At 36.3% G+C, this 16,141-nt stretch overlaps 1 protein-coding gene and 1 long non-coding RNA gene across 2 annotated transcripts; one reads left to right on the top strand and one right to left on the bottom strand.

The window, feature by feature from the left end:
- Positions 1 to 10,756: 10,756 nt before the first annotated feature.
- LOC109809177 (retrovirus-related Pol polyprotein from transposon TNT 1-94) lies at positions 10,757 to 11,635 on the bottom strand. Its single transcript, XM_083064375.1, has one exon. The coding sequence runs from the start codon at positions 11,633 to 11,635 to the stop codon at positions 10,757 to 10,759; it is 879 nt and encodes a 292-aa protein (XP_082920501.1).
- Positions 11,636 to 14,893: 3,258 nt separating this feature from the next.
- On the top strand, positions 14,894 to 15,862 carry LOC109793705 (uncharacterized). The gene is made up of 3 exons (XR_003805401.2): positions 14,894 to 15,010; positions 15,135 to 15,228; positions 15,681 to 15,862. It is a non-coding gene; the product is annotated as an uncharacterized LOC109793705 (long non-coding RNA).
- The last annotated feature ends 279 nt before the right edge of the window (positions 15,863 to 16,141 follow it).

The raw sequence follows: 16,141 nt of genomic DNA, 5'->3' as shown, positions 1-16,141 counted from the left end.
GCTAAATTATGTTTTTCCTTCCATTCAAAAACCACATCCTTCTTTACCAACTCATTGAGAGGTGAAGCTAATGTAGAGAAGTTAGGAACAAATCTTCTATAAAAGCTTGCCAAACCATGGAAGCTCCTAACTTCACTAACATTAGTAGGAATAGGCCATTCTTGGATGGCTTTGATTTTCGCGGGATTCACATGAACCCCATTTTTGCTTACCACAAACCCTAAGAAAATAATATTATCCACACAAAAAGTGCACTTGTCCACATTGGCAAACAAGTGATTGTCTCTAAGAACAAGTAAAACTTGTCTTAGGTGATCCACATGATCACTTAGACTCTTGCTATATATTAAAATATCATCAAAATAAACAACTACAAACCTACCAATGCAATCCCTAAGGGTATGATTCATTAGCCTCATGAATGTGCTAGGTGCATTAGTAAGCCCAAAGGGCATAACCAACCATTCATATAGACCAAACTTAGTCTTAAAAGCAGTTTTCCACTCATCACCCTCCTTAATTCTAATTTGGTGATATCCACTTTTAAGATCTATTTTGAAAAATATGGATGACCCATGCAATTCATCAAGCATGTCATCAAGCCTAGGAATTGGGTGCCTATATTTTATGGTGATGTTGTTGATGGCTCTACAGTCACAACACATCCTCCATTTTCCATCTTTTTTTTGGCACCAAAATTACTAGTACAACACAAGGGCTTAGACTCTTTTGAATCCATCCCTTCTCCAACAACTCTTGTACTTGCTTCTCTACCTCTTTGGTTTCTTGTGGGTTAGTCCTATAGACTGACCTATTTGGAAGACTAGCCCCAGGCATAAGATCTATTTGATGTTCTATTCCCCTAAAAGGTGGAAGTCCAATGGGTCCTTCACTAGGGAATACATCACCAAATTCTTTTAAAAGTTTTTTTACCTCAAGAGGTAGAGAAGTTTCCAAAGAAGATGTGGCAGTGCAAGTTAGTGTTCCTCTACACATGAGGATATGAGAAGATGATTCAAGGAAGAGAGAGGTTTTGTGTAAAGGTTTTGAGTCAAAAATTTCTTCTTGAACTATCTCTAGAGAGGGAACACTAATCTCTCTAGAATCCTCTATTTCATCAAATTTTAGAGCTTTTTTTTCAACTTTTTTTTTTCTTTTCTTTATCACGTTTGGCCTTTATTTGTACTTGATCCTCCTTCACTTGTGAAGGTGATAAAGGATGAAGCACAAACTTTTTACCCTTATGTGTGAAATTTATTTGATTAGTTAGAACATCATGATGAGTTTGTTTGTCAAATTGTCATGGTCTTCCTAATAAAATATGACAAGTTTCCATGGAAACTATATCACATTTAACTGTCTTGATAATTCTCAATAGAAAACTCTACTTCCACTTGTTGGTTGACCACCATATCCCCATCATCATTAAGCCAATGAAGTTGATAAGGTTTTGGATGGGGTGTGGTAGTCAATCCCAACTTCTCAACCATCCTAGTGCTACAACAATTGCACCAAGATCCACTATCCACTATGAGAGAACAAGCCTTGATTGAAATGTTACATCTTGTATGAAAGATGTTCTCTCTTTGGGATTGTGTATCACTAGGTTGGTTGTTGAGGACCCTTCTCATCATAAGAAGTTCCCCATTGTAAGGGTAAGTGACCTCACATGAGTCTTCCTCACTTGCTTCTTCTTCATCCTCACTTGAAGATGAAGAAGTAGTAGCTTCATCATGGCTACTATAAATGTCTTGGCCCCTTAAAATCATCACTTTCTTGTTAGGGCATTGAGAAGCAATGTGGCCTCTCCCAAGACACTTAAAGCACTTAATATCACTAAACTTAGTGCTAATGTGTGAGGTGTTTGTTTTTTTGTCTTTTTCTTTTTCTTTACCCTTGTCTAGATTTTTGGAGGGAAAAATATTTTTCTTTTCAAAATCATTTTTCTTGCCCTCCCTCTTGTAGTCAACTTTAGAATAAGAAGATGAGTATGAGCTTGATTTATAACCTTTTCTCAAATTTTGTTGTTCAACTTTGATACAAAGTTGAACCAAATCATTCAAATCCCTATAAGGGAGAAGCTCAACCTTATCTCTTATATCAAAAGTCAATCCACTCAAAAACCTAGCAATGGTAATGTTTTCCTCCTCCCTAATACCAGCCCTCATTACGTATAACTCCATCGTTTGTCTATACTCTTCCACAGTCATATTTTTTTGATGGAGTCTTTGGAGCTTGTTGATAAGCTCCCTAGTGTAGTAAGAGGGTATATGCCTCCTCCTCAAGGCACTCCTTAATTCATTCCAATATTGAATTGGAGGAGCATTATGGAGACGCCTATCTCTCACAAGAGAAGTCCACCAATACATGGCGTGACCTTGGAAGCTTAAAGTGGCTAAGGAGACTTTTCTTTCTTCACTCACTTGGTGGCAAGTGAAGATTTGTTCCACCTTCATCTCCCAATCTAGGTACCCCTCCACATCATCCTTTCCATGAAAATAGGGAAGATCTACCCTAGATTCCCTTAGCTCGGGGGTCCTATGTACCCTTCTAGGAGGTTGTTGATAATGATCTCCTAAAGCAAGGCTATCATCATTCATTGATTCTCCTAGGGTTGAACTATGTTGGGAGCTATGTCTACTTCGGTGCTTGTGGTGTAATTTTTCTTCTTTCTCCTTTAATAAACGAATTTCTTCCTCCAAAAGAGCAAGTTGAGCCTCTCTTTCAATCTTTTCTTTAAGTTTTTGTTTGGCTTCTTGCTTTTTCCAAAGTTTAAGTGATCTTAATTCATGTGTTACTTTTGACAAGTCATTGTAATCACTTGAATTACTATCACTTTAAGGAGTAGAAAACTCTTCCATTATAGGAGAAAGATGCTTTTTGATGAATGAATGTTGAAAATCAATTGTTTTTGTGCAAGGTTTAAGACTAAATACTTAGAGGATTATGTATACAAATTAAACTTTGGAGGGAGGTGAGCTACTAAGAGCCACTTAAAAACCAAGTCTCTTCAAGTAAAAATTACTAATCTCCTTTGTAGTTAATCTCTACCAAATTCTTTTCAATGAAAATTAGTTTTGATGTTTTTGTGTACTATGAGATACTAGTCGTATGAAAGCAAGTAAATACAAGTATTAAACAAAATTAGAACTACCTAAACGTGTCCTAAGGTGAGAGCTTGAGAGATACCAAAGATCAATCAAGGACCACTCCCACCAAGTACTAACGAAAATTCTAAACCTAAGGAGAGATGGTTGTGTTCCAAAGACACTTCCAAAAAACCCCTTTAAAATGGCCAAATACAAGGTATGAACAAGTCTAAACAGCAAAATACAAGTGGCCTAAACGAATTAAAAAAAAATCAGCCACAAAGGATTAGTGATGAACTAGAGACCAAATTTGCAACAAAAATTTTAAACTAGTAATGAAAAATTGGTCTCTAAAATCCGTCACTAATACTTATATTTTTTTTAAAAAAAATTCAAATACAATTCAAATTGTTTCTCCTCCAATCTTCACGGTTGGATCAATTCCAGCCACCACAAAATTCCGTCCAAGAATGTGTTTGGTGTTGGTGTTTAAGTAGTCAAAACCGAGAGCCCTCTAGCTTCCTTTCTCCTCCTTTCCTTAGGCTTCTTTTGATGACCCTTGTAGAACTAGCTTCTAGGAAGATAGGCTAGGTCAAACTTAAGCCACACTTTGATTAAAACAAATATAGGAATAGCAAAGAGTAGTGAGGAAAAAGAAAGACAAGAGTAGATTAAGAGATGACAAGTTTATATGACACAATTAAGTTGATAACTAGAACAAGAAGGAATTTGACCTAGATTAGTTCTAGAATTGATGCTCAAAACCAAAAACACTCAAAGATGTAATAATGGCCAATTTTCTGATTCAAAAAATAGAGACAAACCGAGAAGTAAACAATTTGCTAGTTCAAACTCCTTAATTGCCTTTTACTTTTCAAAAATTAGGTTTAGTACTTTTTTTTTTATTCACTTTTGTTTTTGAATTTCTTTTAATCTTTCTTCTAAATTTTTTTTACATCATTAGGAGTTGCCTTTTGCTGTCCAAAAATTTGAATCACCTATATGTCTCGTTCAAGTTGTATATGACTCCAAAAACCGGTTTAAAAATAAATGCCAAATGCCAAGCCAAATTGATTTCAAATTCAACACAAATGAGTCATGCTTTTCATGCTTGTAAATGTAATTAGCACATACACGGTTTTGGCTCCACAATTTCAGATTCAAATTTGAATTACAAACACAAATTCAATCACTTCTTTAGACAACAAAGATCAAACACACTCACGGATAATGAAAAATTTTAAAACATTTTCAGATTTTAGAATCCTAAAATTCTAAGAAAACTACTAATGATCTAATAGTAGTTCATGAACTCAATTAAAAAAATAAAATGATGAGCTTATACCAAATGCTTAAGGATCTCGGCCAAATCCAGAAATAAAGATTGATTCAAGTTTCACAAAGAAAAAATTCAAAAGGATTAACAAGCAATGCTAGGAATTATGAACATATAAAGAACTACACAAACTTAGTAGACATGGATTCAAAAATAAAATGACTCAAACATGTGATGACCGAATAAAATTCAAATGAGACTCAAGAAACAAAAACGTTCTTAGGCAGAAATTCCTAAAAAGCACAAGAAGAGAGCATGATTCATGGAAGCATATAATCAAAGGTGCATAGATGAATCATTCAAACAACAAGAGACTAGATCCATCAAATTTAAGACAAGAAAATAGATCTAGGAAGGAATCAACTCTAAAGTGACATGAACAAAAAGATGAACACAAGATGAACACAATATTGAATCACGGATCCACACTTCAAAAGACAAGGAAATGAACTTATCTCTTGAAGAACCAAAATGCTCTTGATACCACTTGATGTGCTTCCACTTGGATGCACATGGAAAATACTTCAACTCTTCACGGATCCTTGGATGAAGTGTCAAGGATGGGAGCTCCAAGAAGACTCAAGGTGGCCGTAGCTTGCTCACAAGCTAAGTTCCAAAGAAGTAAGGCAACCTAGCTCTACAAAGAGAAGCACTCAAGGAGGGTAGAGAAGGTAGCCAAGGTGACTTTCGGAGGGGGAGGTTTCAAGTAGTGAAAACTCATTCAATTAATCCAAAAGTGAGGTACAAGCTCGGCCACTTGGAATATATAGGGAAAAATTAGGTTTAGTGAACCATGGGTTAGCCTAAGGTTAAGTGAAACCATGGTATGGTTCACTTAACCTTGGGCGGCCAAAATTTGAATTTTGAATTCAAATTTTGGAGCCAACCCGGATCCATCCCATGTGCACCTCATTTGGAATGTAATTAAGCTTCCATTTGAGTTGCATTTGAGTCACACCATGTGCATGTGTTGCACATGGCCGAAATGCACATCAAATGTAAAGTTAATTACATTCTAATGCAACTACACATGTAACCTAAAATTAACCCTAAATCTAAATGACCATGAAATGAAATTCCTAGTCTAATGGCCAGAAATACAAGGCCCAAAAAGAAATACAAGGCACTAAGGCCCAATCCTACATTATCCTTAATCTAATGGGCTTGAGACAAAGCCCAACAAAATAAAGTGGCGGGCCTTCCTTGGGCTTGGGCCCACTCTTCATGCATCATCCTTGCCATAGCCCTAGTAGTTGGGCCCTTAGCCCATGGGCCTCCTCCATCAAAGTGTTTTAAAAATAAAACAATTCTTTAAGAAGTAGATAGGAGTTGCTTCTTAAAAACTGTAGAAAATTGTTTATTTTAAAAAACGTTTAGACAAACACATCAAAAAATTAAAAAAGTCGTTGTTTTATTTTAAAAAGTGCTTTTATAAGAAAAAAAAATTAAACAAATGGACCCTATGACTAACAAGATTAAAATCAGTCATGACAATCCAATGTTTTGATTGAAGCTAATTTGGTTTAAGTTTGGTCACAGGCCTAATCAACCTATAGATTCTATACTAATAAATTTAATACACTTTAATTCTCGCTTTCAAGTACAACATCATTATATTAAAGAGGTTTGCAGTTTATAAATTACACTATTGAAAAAACCCAAAACAACCCATGCCAGGACCAAACGTACTAAATGGGATAAACTCATAACTTAGCTTCAGGACTAAATTGCTATTAAACATCAGATATCAGTACGCTTAAAATGTTTTGTGAATGTTGAATATATAATATATATTAATGATAAACCAAGAGAGCAGAATATATATATATATATATATATATATATATATATATATCAGCTATTGGGAAGATAGACTATCCTGGTTCATCTTTCTGGTTACAAAATAGACTATCCTGGTTCAGATTGGTTTTGTGGGTAGTCTGTGATTAGAAAATTCATTGAATAATGCAATGCAGATGCCAATGCTGTTAGACAAGATTTTTGGTCTGATCAGGTGGGAAAATGGCTACAAAATATACTGGTGTGGGTAGTTACTAGTTAGCCCTGTTTTCAGTGTTATCAGACTGATATTTTTTCACATGCAAACATGATTCCTCAGTTCAACTACTGTCCAAGACCTGCTCAGTCAAAGCATCAAACCACAAACCTTCCCAGACAATAATATACAATTAAAAGTCGCCACTATATTTACTAGAATTGAATATAAAAATGTTAAAAGAAGATCGGTTAAGGAATTTGATTGGCTGACTTTACTGAATAAACATGTGAGTTATGTTACTTCGAAGTCTATCTTTGACATTTGTAAGCCACTGTTAAGGAATTAAAATAGTTTCTTTTAAGCAAAATGCTAGGTTACCAGTTAGAGAAATATAAACATTTTTTTTAAAGTTAAATATATAATTTAGTTGTTAAACATTCTATAAATTCTAATTTAGTTTTTATATGTAAAAATTTGTTAATCTGATTCCTATATGTGCAAACATTAGCGGTTTGATCATGTCATCTTCCTGAAAAACTATTTAGCATAGTAGCTTCTAATACAAACACCAGCTTATAAATTTGACTTAGTTGAGGCATCAATCAATACAGTAATAAGAGGAGTTTCCACAACATACTCTTCAATAGTCTCCTTTTAATATATTAAATTTTGTGTTTTGAGTGATTTAAAAGAGTACTACAGAGATAGAGAGTGTGTTGTGAACATTTTTCATGATAATAATCATGCTTGTAAGCAATTATGCCTGCTTTCATTGATATGGTAGTATCAATATATACATCAGTACAAGAGGAGTCTTAGCCTATGATTGTGAATCCCATTAAGATTGTGGATCCCATTAAGATGGTAATTGATCTCTAATAATTATGTATAAGAGGAATATTTTCTAAATATTAATTATGTTGTCTAACACACCCCCGCAGTCGAAGCGGGAGGGTTCCGTATGTTGAGACTGTCTCTAAAGTCTTCAAAGAGTATTCGCGGAAGTCCTTTAGTGAAGATGTCGGCAATTTGATAGCGTGACGGAACATGAAGGACACGAACCTGTCCACGAGCCACTTTCTCGCGAACGAAGTGTATATCCATCTCAATGTGTTTGGTGCGCTGATGTTGAACAGGATTGCCTGAGAGATATATTGCGCTGATATTGTCACAATAAACTAGTGTGGCCTTATGAACCGGATGATGTAGTTCAAAGAGAAGATTCCGGATCCAACAAGACTCAGAGACCACGTTAGCTACTCCTCTGTATTCTGCTTCAGCACTGGATCGAGACAAGGTTGGTTGACGCTTAGAGGACCATGAGATCAGGTTGTCTCCAAAAAATACACAATATCTAGAGGTGGAGCGTCTAGTATCTGGGCATCCACCCCAGTCAGCGTCAGTGTAGGAGAGAAGACCAGAGATTGTGGATTTATGAAGATGTAAACCATGATCAAGGGTGCCTTGAATGTAGCGCACAATTCTTTTAAGAGCATGCATGTGGTCATTTGTTGGCGCATGCATATGTAAACAAACCTGTTGCACAGCATATGATATATCCGGTCTTGTGAAGGTGAGATATTGCAAAGCTCCTGCTAAACTTCGATAATGGGTGGGATCTGAGTAGGGAGGTCCAGAAGATGCACTTAGTTTAGCCTTAGTGTCGACCGGCGTGGTGGATGGCTTACAAGAGCTCATGCCGGCTCGCTCAATAATGTCTTCTGCATATTTACGTTGAGAAAGAAACAACCCACCTGCATGTCGTGTAACTGCAATACCCAGAAAATAGCTCAAAGGACCCAAGTCTTTCATAGCAAATTCAGAAGCAAGTAGTGACATAATGGAATTATGAAGAGTAGTAGAGGATGTTGTGAGAATGATGTCATCAACATAAAGTAGAATGTATGCCGTGTCAACTCCTTTATGATAAATGAATAGTGAATGATCAGATTTGCTATGTGAAAAACCAATAGTGGAGACAAAATCAGCAAACCGTTGGTACCAAGCACGAGGGGCTTGTTTGAGTCCATAGAGAGATTTCTTCAATAAGCACACATAATCGGGATGAATGGGATCTCTGAAACCCATCGGTTGATGCATGTATACAACTTCATGGAGCTTACCATGCAGGAAAGCATTTTTAACATCCAATTGATGAATGGACCAAGATTGTGATAGAGCAATGCTCAAAACGGTCCGTATAGTTGCCGGCTTTACGACGGGGCTAAAAGTTTCATCACAATCCACACCAACCTGTTGAGACCTGCCATCACAAACAAGACGGGCTTTGTGCCGCTCAAAAGAACCGTCAGATTTCTTTTTAAGACGAAAAACCCACATGGAACGAATAATATTAGCATCAGAAGGACGAGGAACCAACTCCCACGTCTTATTTTTAATAAGAGCATCAAATTCATCTAGCATGGCCATTTTCCAATTCGGGTCAGACAAAGCAACTTTTGGGTTACGGGGAAGGGGTGATGGTGCAATGGAGGTCGTCAAGTTGAATTGACGTTTGGGCTTATGAATCCCATGCATGCTGCGTGTTTCGACGGTTCGAGGTGGGGCTTGATTTATTTGGGTCAGACATGGGCTAGGTGGCATTGTGGTCGTTTGAGGTGAGAGGGCTGGTGGTGGTGTATTAGGTCGTGGAGATGTGGGTGAATTTGGTTCGGGGTTGGGTGGAATTTGTGGTGTATTATTTGGCTCAGAATGTGTTTGATGAGTTGAGGTAGGTTGAGTATGTAAGTGGTGATGCCAAAAAGGATGTAAGCTTTCATTTAAAAAATCATAGGTGTGAGATGTGGGTGAATGTAGCTTGGCAAATGGGAATTGCAACTCATCAAAAATGACATGTCTACAAATGATTATTTTTCCATTTGATAAATCATAACAGTTATATCCTCTGTGATTGTTTGGGTATCCCAAAAACACACAAGGGGTGGAACGAGGTTGTAATTTGTGGATTGTGGTGGAGGGAAAAAGAGGATAACACAAACAACCGAAAACCCGTAAATGTGTGTAAGATGGATTTCTATGATAAAGTATTTGAGTGGGAGAATAAGTTGAGAGTAGCTTGCTTGGGAGGATGTTTAAGAGGTAGGTTGCCATGTGAAGTGCGTGATGCCAAAATGATGGTGGCATAGAGGAATGAGCAAGGAGAGTTTGGATGAGGTTGTTGATGGCTCTTATTTTACGTTCGGCTTTGCCATTTTGTGGAGATGTATATGGGCAAGAGAAGCGAAATGTCATTCCATGAATGTGACAGAATTTTTTAAAAACTTCATTATGGAACTCCTTCCCATTATCACACTGAAAACATTTAATATTTCTTTCGAATTGAGTGTGAATGAATGCACTAAAAGACAAGAAAATGGAAGAAGCCTGTGATTTTCTACCAATTGGAAAAGTCCATAAGAAATTAGTGTAATCATCCAAGAAAATAATGTAATATTTATGGCCTGCAGAACTTAAAATTGGTGATGTCCATAAATCACAATGTATTATATCAAAGGTTTTGGTAGTGGAAGAATTTGAAACAGAAAATGGCAACCTAACATGTTTCCCCAAAACACAAGATTGACAAACAGACGAAAGACTAGAGTGTTCACAATCAATAAATTTATTTTTTCTAAGGGAGCGTAAAACAGGTGCTCCCAGGTGTCCCAAGCGGTTATGCCATAAAACATAAGAAAGGGCTGCAAAAGTTGATGGAGTGTTTGTTGATGGAGTGTTGGTGATAGGATAAAGATCACCAGTGCTATCACATCTCATTAGTGGCATCCCCGTCGGAAAATCCTTCACAGAAAACCCAAAAGGATCAAATTCAATAGACACAAAATTGTCAGTTGTCAAACGACGTACAGAGATCAAGTTTTTAATGAGTTTAGGGGCATGCAGAACATTGTTTAAAGTTAAGGGTGGGTGAGGAGGTGATAAGGTTGTTTTTCCATACCCGCAAATTGGAATTTCATGTCCACTGCCAACAATAATATTTTTGTTATTGCTCAAATTAAAATAAGACGAGAGAGTACCTCTAGAAGCGGACATGTGTGATGTGGCACCGGTGTCCATGTACCAATTTTCATCAGGAACGTTCAGAGATAAAGTTTGCATTGCCGCATTAATGTCGGTGGGTGCATGTTGTGAAGGAGGCCCATGAGCATTGAATGCTTGTTGTGGGCGAGTGCCAAGAATTCCAGGCTGACGTGCAGGAGGAGGCGGAGTCCATGAAGATGTGGGGTAAGGGCAAGGAGGAGCAGCCCATGGGTGTTGTCCCCAAGGTCCCCACGGGGGGTATGACATCCACTGGGACTGTTGTTGTTGCCACGGTCATTGCTGTAAGGGTCCACCATGTTGTTGTCCATTGTTGTGGTGGTTGTTGTTGCGACCTCTGCCTCGACTGCCACCATTACGTCCGCGTCCACGGTTTTGACCGCGTTTCGAGCCATTGTTGCCACGATTAGAGGAAGGATGAGGGCTGGAATTGTGACCGCGACCAACACTAGATGCATCATCAATGGAGTGGTTGGTTGTGAGGAGAGCGGTGCCGGCGTTGTTGGCGGCGGAGGCAGCCTGCTTTGCTTTGCGAGTTTCTTCAAGGATTAACCTTGATCGTGCCTCATAAAAGGGTGGTAAAGGATTAGTTTGCTGAATGAAAGTAGCAACACCATCATAGTTCTCATTTAAACCCGCAATTAATTGAAGAACTAGCCTTTGATTTGAGATTGGTGCACCAACGTTAGATAGTTGATCAGCAAGCATTTTGAGTTCTTGGCAGTATGCCGAGATGTTGGGATAGTCGTCCATATGAACGTGAGTGAATTGATTCTCCAGGTAGACAGCGCGTGAGTTTTTGTTGTCCAGGAAGATATTTTGTAATCGTTCCCATGCTTGTTGTGCAGTCGAATCGGGTTGTAAGATGGTGTGTAAAAGATCATTGGAGATGGTGCCGTAGATCCATTGAAGGACGATAGCATCCAAGCGAGACCAAAGTGCTGGATCAACTTCGGCAACTTTTTCCGTTGCCGTGTCAGTTGATGTTGGTGTAGGTGGGAGAATGTGATCGATGACTTGGTATGCTCGGCAATGGATTTTGAACAACTCTGCCCATGAAGAATAATGACCCTTTTCCATTTCTAAAGTGATAGGAATGAAATTCTTAACGTTGTTGACAGCAAGTGCGGGGTGAAATTTGGTTTGGTCGGCCATTGATGTGAGGGAGAAAAGGAGATGGAATAAAAAAAAAAGGAGAAAAGAATGAGGAGAGAGGCGCTGTCTTGTGAGGGCATGTAGGGTTTTCAAGGATCAGAAAGTGACTACTGATACCATGTAAGCAATTATGCCTGCTTTCATTGATATGGTAGTATCAATATATACATCAGTACAAGAGGAGTCTTAGCCTATGATTGTGAATCCCATTAAGATTGTGGATCCCATTAAGATGGTAATTGATCTCTAATAATTATGTATAAGAGGAATATTTTCTAAATATTAATTATGTTGTCTAACAATGCTCTCTAAGCACATTTATCTTCGTCTCAAATGTGTTATGTTGGAATGCAGGTTTATAAAGAAGGTGGGGTGGGATGGAAACAAAGTTGAATTTGGCTTCACCTATGATCATGTCTATGGAACAAAGGTTGGTGGAACCATTTTTGACAGATTCGGCTGCCGCCACACGGCTGCTGAACTGCTTGCTTCAGGGAACCGTGACAAGCTAACTGTTTTGATCTTTGCCACTGTCCAAAAGATTGTTTGATACAAGAGGTACATATAACACATACATAGAGTATGTGTGCATAAACTTCTCCAAGAGCGTTTTTAAGAGAAAAAAATCAAAAGAAAAATCAAAATAAGCTTCTCCATAATAAAATTCTAGAAAAGTCAGTATTAGAGAACTTCTACAAATTAACTTATCTTTAAGTTAGTTTTAGTTTACAGAAGAAACTTATTTTATTTTTAGTTCATATTATTCTCTCTTGGAAGTGCTTCCAGACAAAGTTTACTCATACAGGCCCAAAGTCAAAGATGTATACTTAAGTTTATGGCTTTGCAAGTAACTTAAATGACTAAAATGAATTCAAGCAAGTTTATGTTTCCAAATATTGCTCTGAAAATTTCATTGTAACCTTCGATTAGCATTGTCTCCATTTTAATTTAGGCTTAGCAATGAAATTTCAAGTTAAAAGGGTAACATAAATTTGCCTAATAAACTGTCTAAGACAAATATGAAAAAGGTTGCTAGTAATTTCTATCCTGCTATTCCAATTTCTGTGAGGATTTCTTTTTTCAAGCAGTTGTTCAATTTATATGATTGCATAAACATTTCAACAGTTCTATTTCATTCCTAGCACTAGAAATGCAAAACACAGAGGAATTAAGATATAGTCATTAAACACTTCCAAATAAAACTGAATTTACCTTTTTCAACAGTGGAATGAATTTGTTGTAAAGGAGTTCCAAGCTGGTTTTGATTTCCAAACAGGGTCCTTGCAGCACTTGATTTTTTCTTTGTAGTTCAAATAAGTCCTTGCAGCACTTGCTAGTAAATTCTTATGTTGTAAATATATCAAATCAGGAACCTGATAAACCTGAAACAGAGGCTATCTTCAACATTGTAAAAGAAGAACAAGCAAACACCCAAACAGAAGGACATGTGACAGCAGAAAGTAATACAGAATTAAGTTATGATGTGAATGAAAAGGAGACGGTAGAATCACACTCCGTAGAGAATTTAGACAACAAGGATGCAATTGAAATCACATTAGAGGAAGCAACAGATGCAAAACAGTTGACAGATGTGGAGATACAAAAGTCAGAAACCAAAGGTAATTAAGTTTTGAAATTTCAGCATCGAATTGAAGTCGAAAACCAAAAGCAAGAAAAAAACATAATGCACATATTCATGTACTGAAAAGAATAATAATCACATGAATTTAGATGTATGAATAATTCATTAACAGACATTGTTAGAGTAGAGAGAGAGAAAGAATTGCAAACAGATTTGGAAAATGTTATTCTGTTATTCATCATATATTTCTGTTACACCCTATGTATATATATTGGGATGTTATTACAACAAAAAACTAACCTAACTGAATGTTAACTTAATTGATTACAACATAACAGAGGTCTAACCCACCTGATTAAGAAACAGAAAACTAACCCAAGATATCAGTTATTTTTAACTGATCTCAATACAGTATTCACAGACATAAAAATAAAAATAAAAATTGGTGTCATTAGATTACACAATAACTAAGTCGCTTCTCTATGTGGATGATGAGACATAAATAGTAATTATGTGAGGCCCATAAAGAAGCTTCTTGTAGCACTAGGACCTTTATAATTTTCAGAGAACATATAGATGTATTATAACAGTAACATTCTGCCTATGTAAATGATTCCTTTCAATACTTCATATCTATATTGATAGGTGTGCCTGAAGAAGAAGCCCATCAATCATTGTCCACTGCAGTGTCAGTCAAAAATGAAGCAGTTGATGAGAATAGTCAAAAAGAGATACAACCAGTAGCTGAATTGAAAGTGACATCCAAAGAGGTGCAGACACTACTACAATATAAATTTGTTGTCAAAAAGGAGATTCCTGATGTTTGAGTAGTTTAAAACAAACTAAACTAGAAAATATAAAATAAATAATACCTCTTATTTCACAATTGCACAGTAAATGATATGACATTCGCACACAATATAAAAATAAAAATACATTTTAGTGCTACACAATTCAGAATCACTTTAAGCTCTGACTATTTTGTTGAAACCAACATATTTGGTACAGGAAGAGACGATCTCAATGAGGGAAATGAACAGAAATCAGAATCCCAGCTTACTGCATAGAAAAAGGAGATGTCATTCACTAAGACACAGCATTTAGAGGAATTGACCGCAGAAATAAACCCCACTAATGATACAAAGGAACAAGAAGAAGTTCCAGAATCTGATGCCAAGGTGAAACTAGTGATTGGGGATGATGGGAAATTCGATCATGAGGAAGCAAAATGGATTGAAGACCCAACAAATGCACAATTAACAAACACTGCAACAGAGAGTATGTGCTCCAAATTGATGAAGTTTTTACTTGATAGTCATTTTCATTTTGTACCAGGAAAGTTTAGGTGTCTATTTTGAAAGTTCTTTTATGAAATATCATAAAGCTAACAAATTATTGCAGAGAAATGGCATTTGACACTCACAGATTTTAATGGAAACAAATGACTTACAGTAAGAAAAATACCATACCTTAAAAAAAATATTAAGAATTGCTAAAATAGTTTTGTCCTTAGTAGTAAAATGGCATGGTAGTATGATAGAAATTTGAGGTTTTCCCAACAAGTTGTATATAAGAATCACAGAAGAAAGAAATACATACATTTCATATCTATCATGACAGGTCTACCAAAGGAAGAAGTCCAGCCAAAATTTCCAATTCTTGCAGCTTTCCATCATGAAACAGACCAACTCTCACAGTAACAAAAACTAGACAATGATGAATCAGAAGCAATTGATAATGACAAGAGTTGCAGACCAGAAAATAAACTTGACAGAATGTCCACTGTTGTTGAGGTAAGGTAGTTGTAATATAAACAAGTAAATATTACAAATATATTCGTGTTCTGTGAAAAAAAAATCATTTATGATCTGAATTTGTCTAACAAATTTCATTCTTATATTGTATATATTCAATCAGGAACCTGGTCAACCTGAAACCAAGGCCAACATGAGCATAGTAAAAGAAGAACATGCAGACAACCAATCAAAAGAACATGTGATAGCAGAATGCGGTACAAAATTAAGTTATCATGTTGATAAAGAGAAGACAGTAGAACCACACTTCATAGAGAATTTAGAGAATAAGGATGCAAGTGAAATCACATTACAGGAAGCCACAAATGTCAAACAGCCTACTGACATTGTGATGCAAAAATTAGAAACTAAAGGTAATTAAGTTTTGAAATTTTAGAATTCAAAACCAAAAGCTAAACACAAACGCAATGCATATATTCATGCCCCCAAAAGAAAAATAACAACATGAATTAGATGATATAAAAATTCTTGAATCCACATGCCTCTATAGGTGGATTATAATACATAAATAGTAATTATATGGCCCCATAAAGAAGCTTCTTGCAGCAATAGTACCTTTCTAATTAACACAACATATAGATGTATTACAAGTGTAACATAAACAGCTGTGTAAATTATTGTTTTCAACATTTCATATCTATATTGATAGGTGTGCTTGAAGATGAAGACCTACAATCATTGCCTACTACAATGTCAGTTGGAAACGATGCAGTTAATGAGAATTGTCAAAAAGAGATACAGCCTGAAGCTGAATTAATAATGACATATACCAAAGAGGAGCAGATACCACAAGAAGAAATCGATGCAGAAAAAGACATTCCTGAGGTTTGATCAGACTACAAGAAACTAAACTAGAAAAACTAAAACAAATAGTAACTTTAACTTTCAAATTGCATAAGTAAATCATTTCTGTAAATTAACAAACAAAAAACAAAATTATTGTCACGGAATATGCTACCTTCATGTTTTGACAGTTTTTTTTTTTAAACTGACATAGGATTCGGGAAGAGACATGCCAACTCAATGTGGAAAATGAACAGAAATTAGAATCCCAGACTGCAGTCTCTTGATGTTGAATACAATTTTCGTTATTTTTAAGTACATCAATAG

This window comes from Cajanus cajan, chromosome 9, assembly GCF_000230855.2.
Source record: "Cajanus cajan strain Asha chromosome 9, NIPB_CcT2T_4, whole genome shotgun sequence".
In the NCBI taxonomy this organism is placed as follows: domain Eukaryota; kingdom Viridiplantae; phylum Streptophyta; class Magnoliopsida; order Fabales; family Fabaceae; genus Cajanus; species Cajanus cajan.
Note: the sequence above shows the minus strand (reverse complement) of the source record. Positions and strands in the feature narration are given on the sequence as shown.

Bases quoted from the DNA above. Each gene is read 5' to 3' on its own strand.
- LOC109809177 (XM_083064375.1), bottom strand. From the start codon at position 11,635: ATGGCCGACCAAACCAAATTTCACCCCGCACTTGCTGTCAACAACGTT.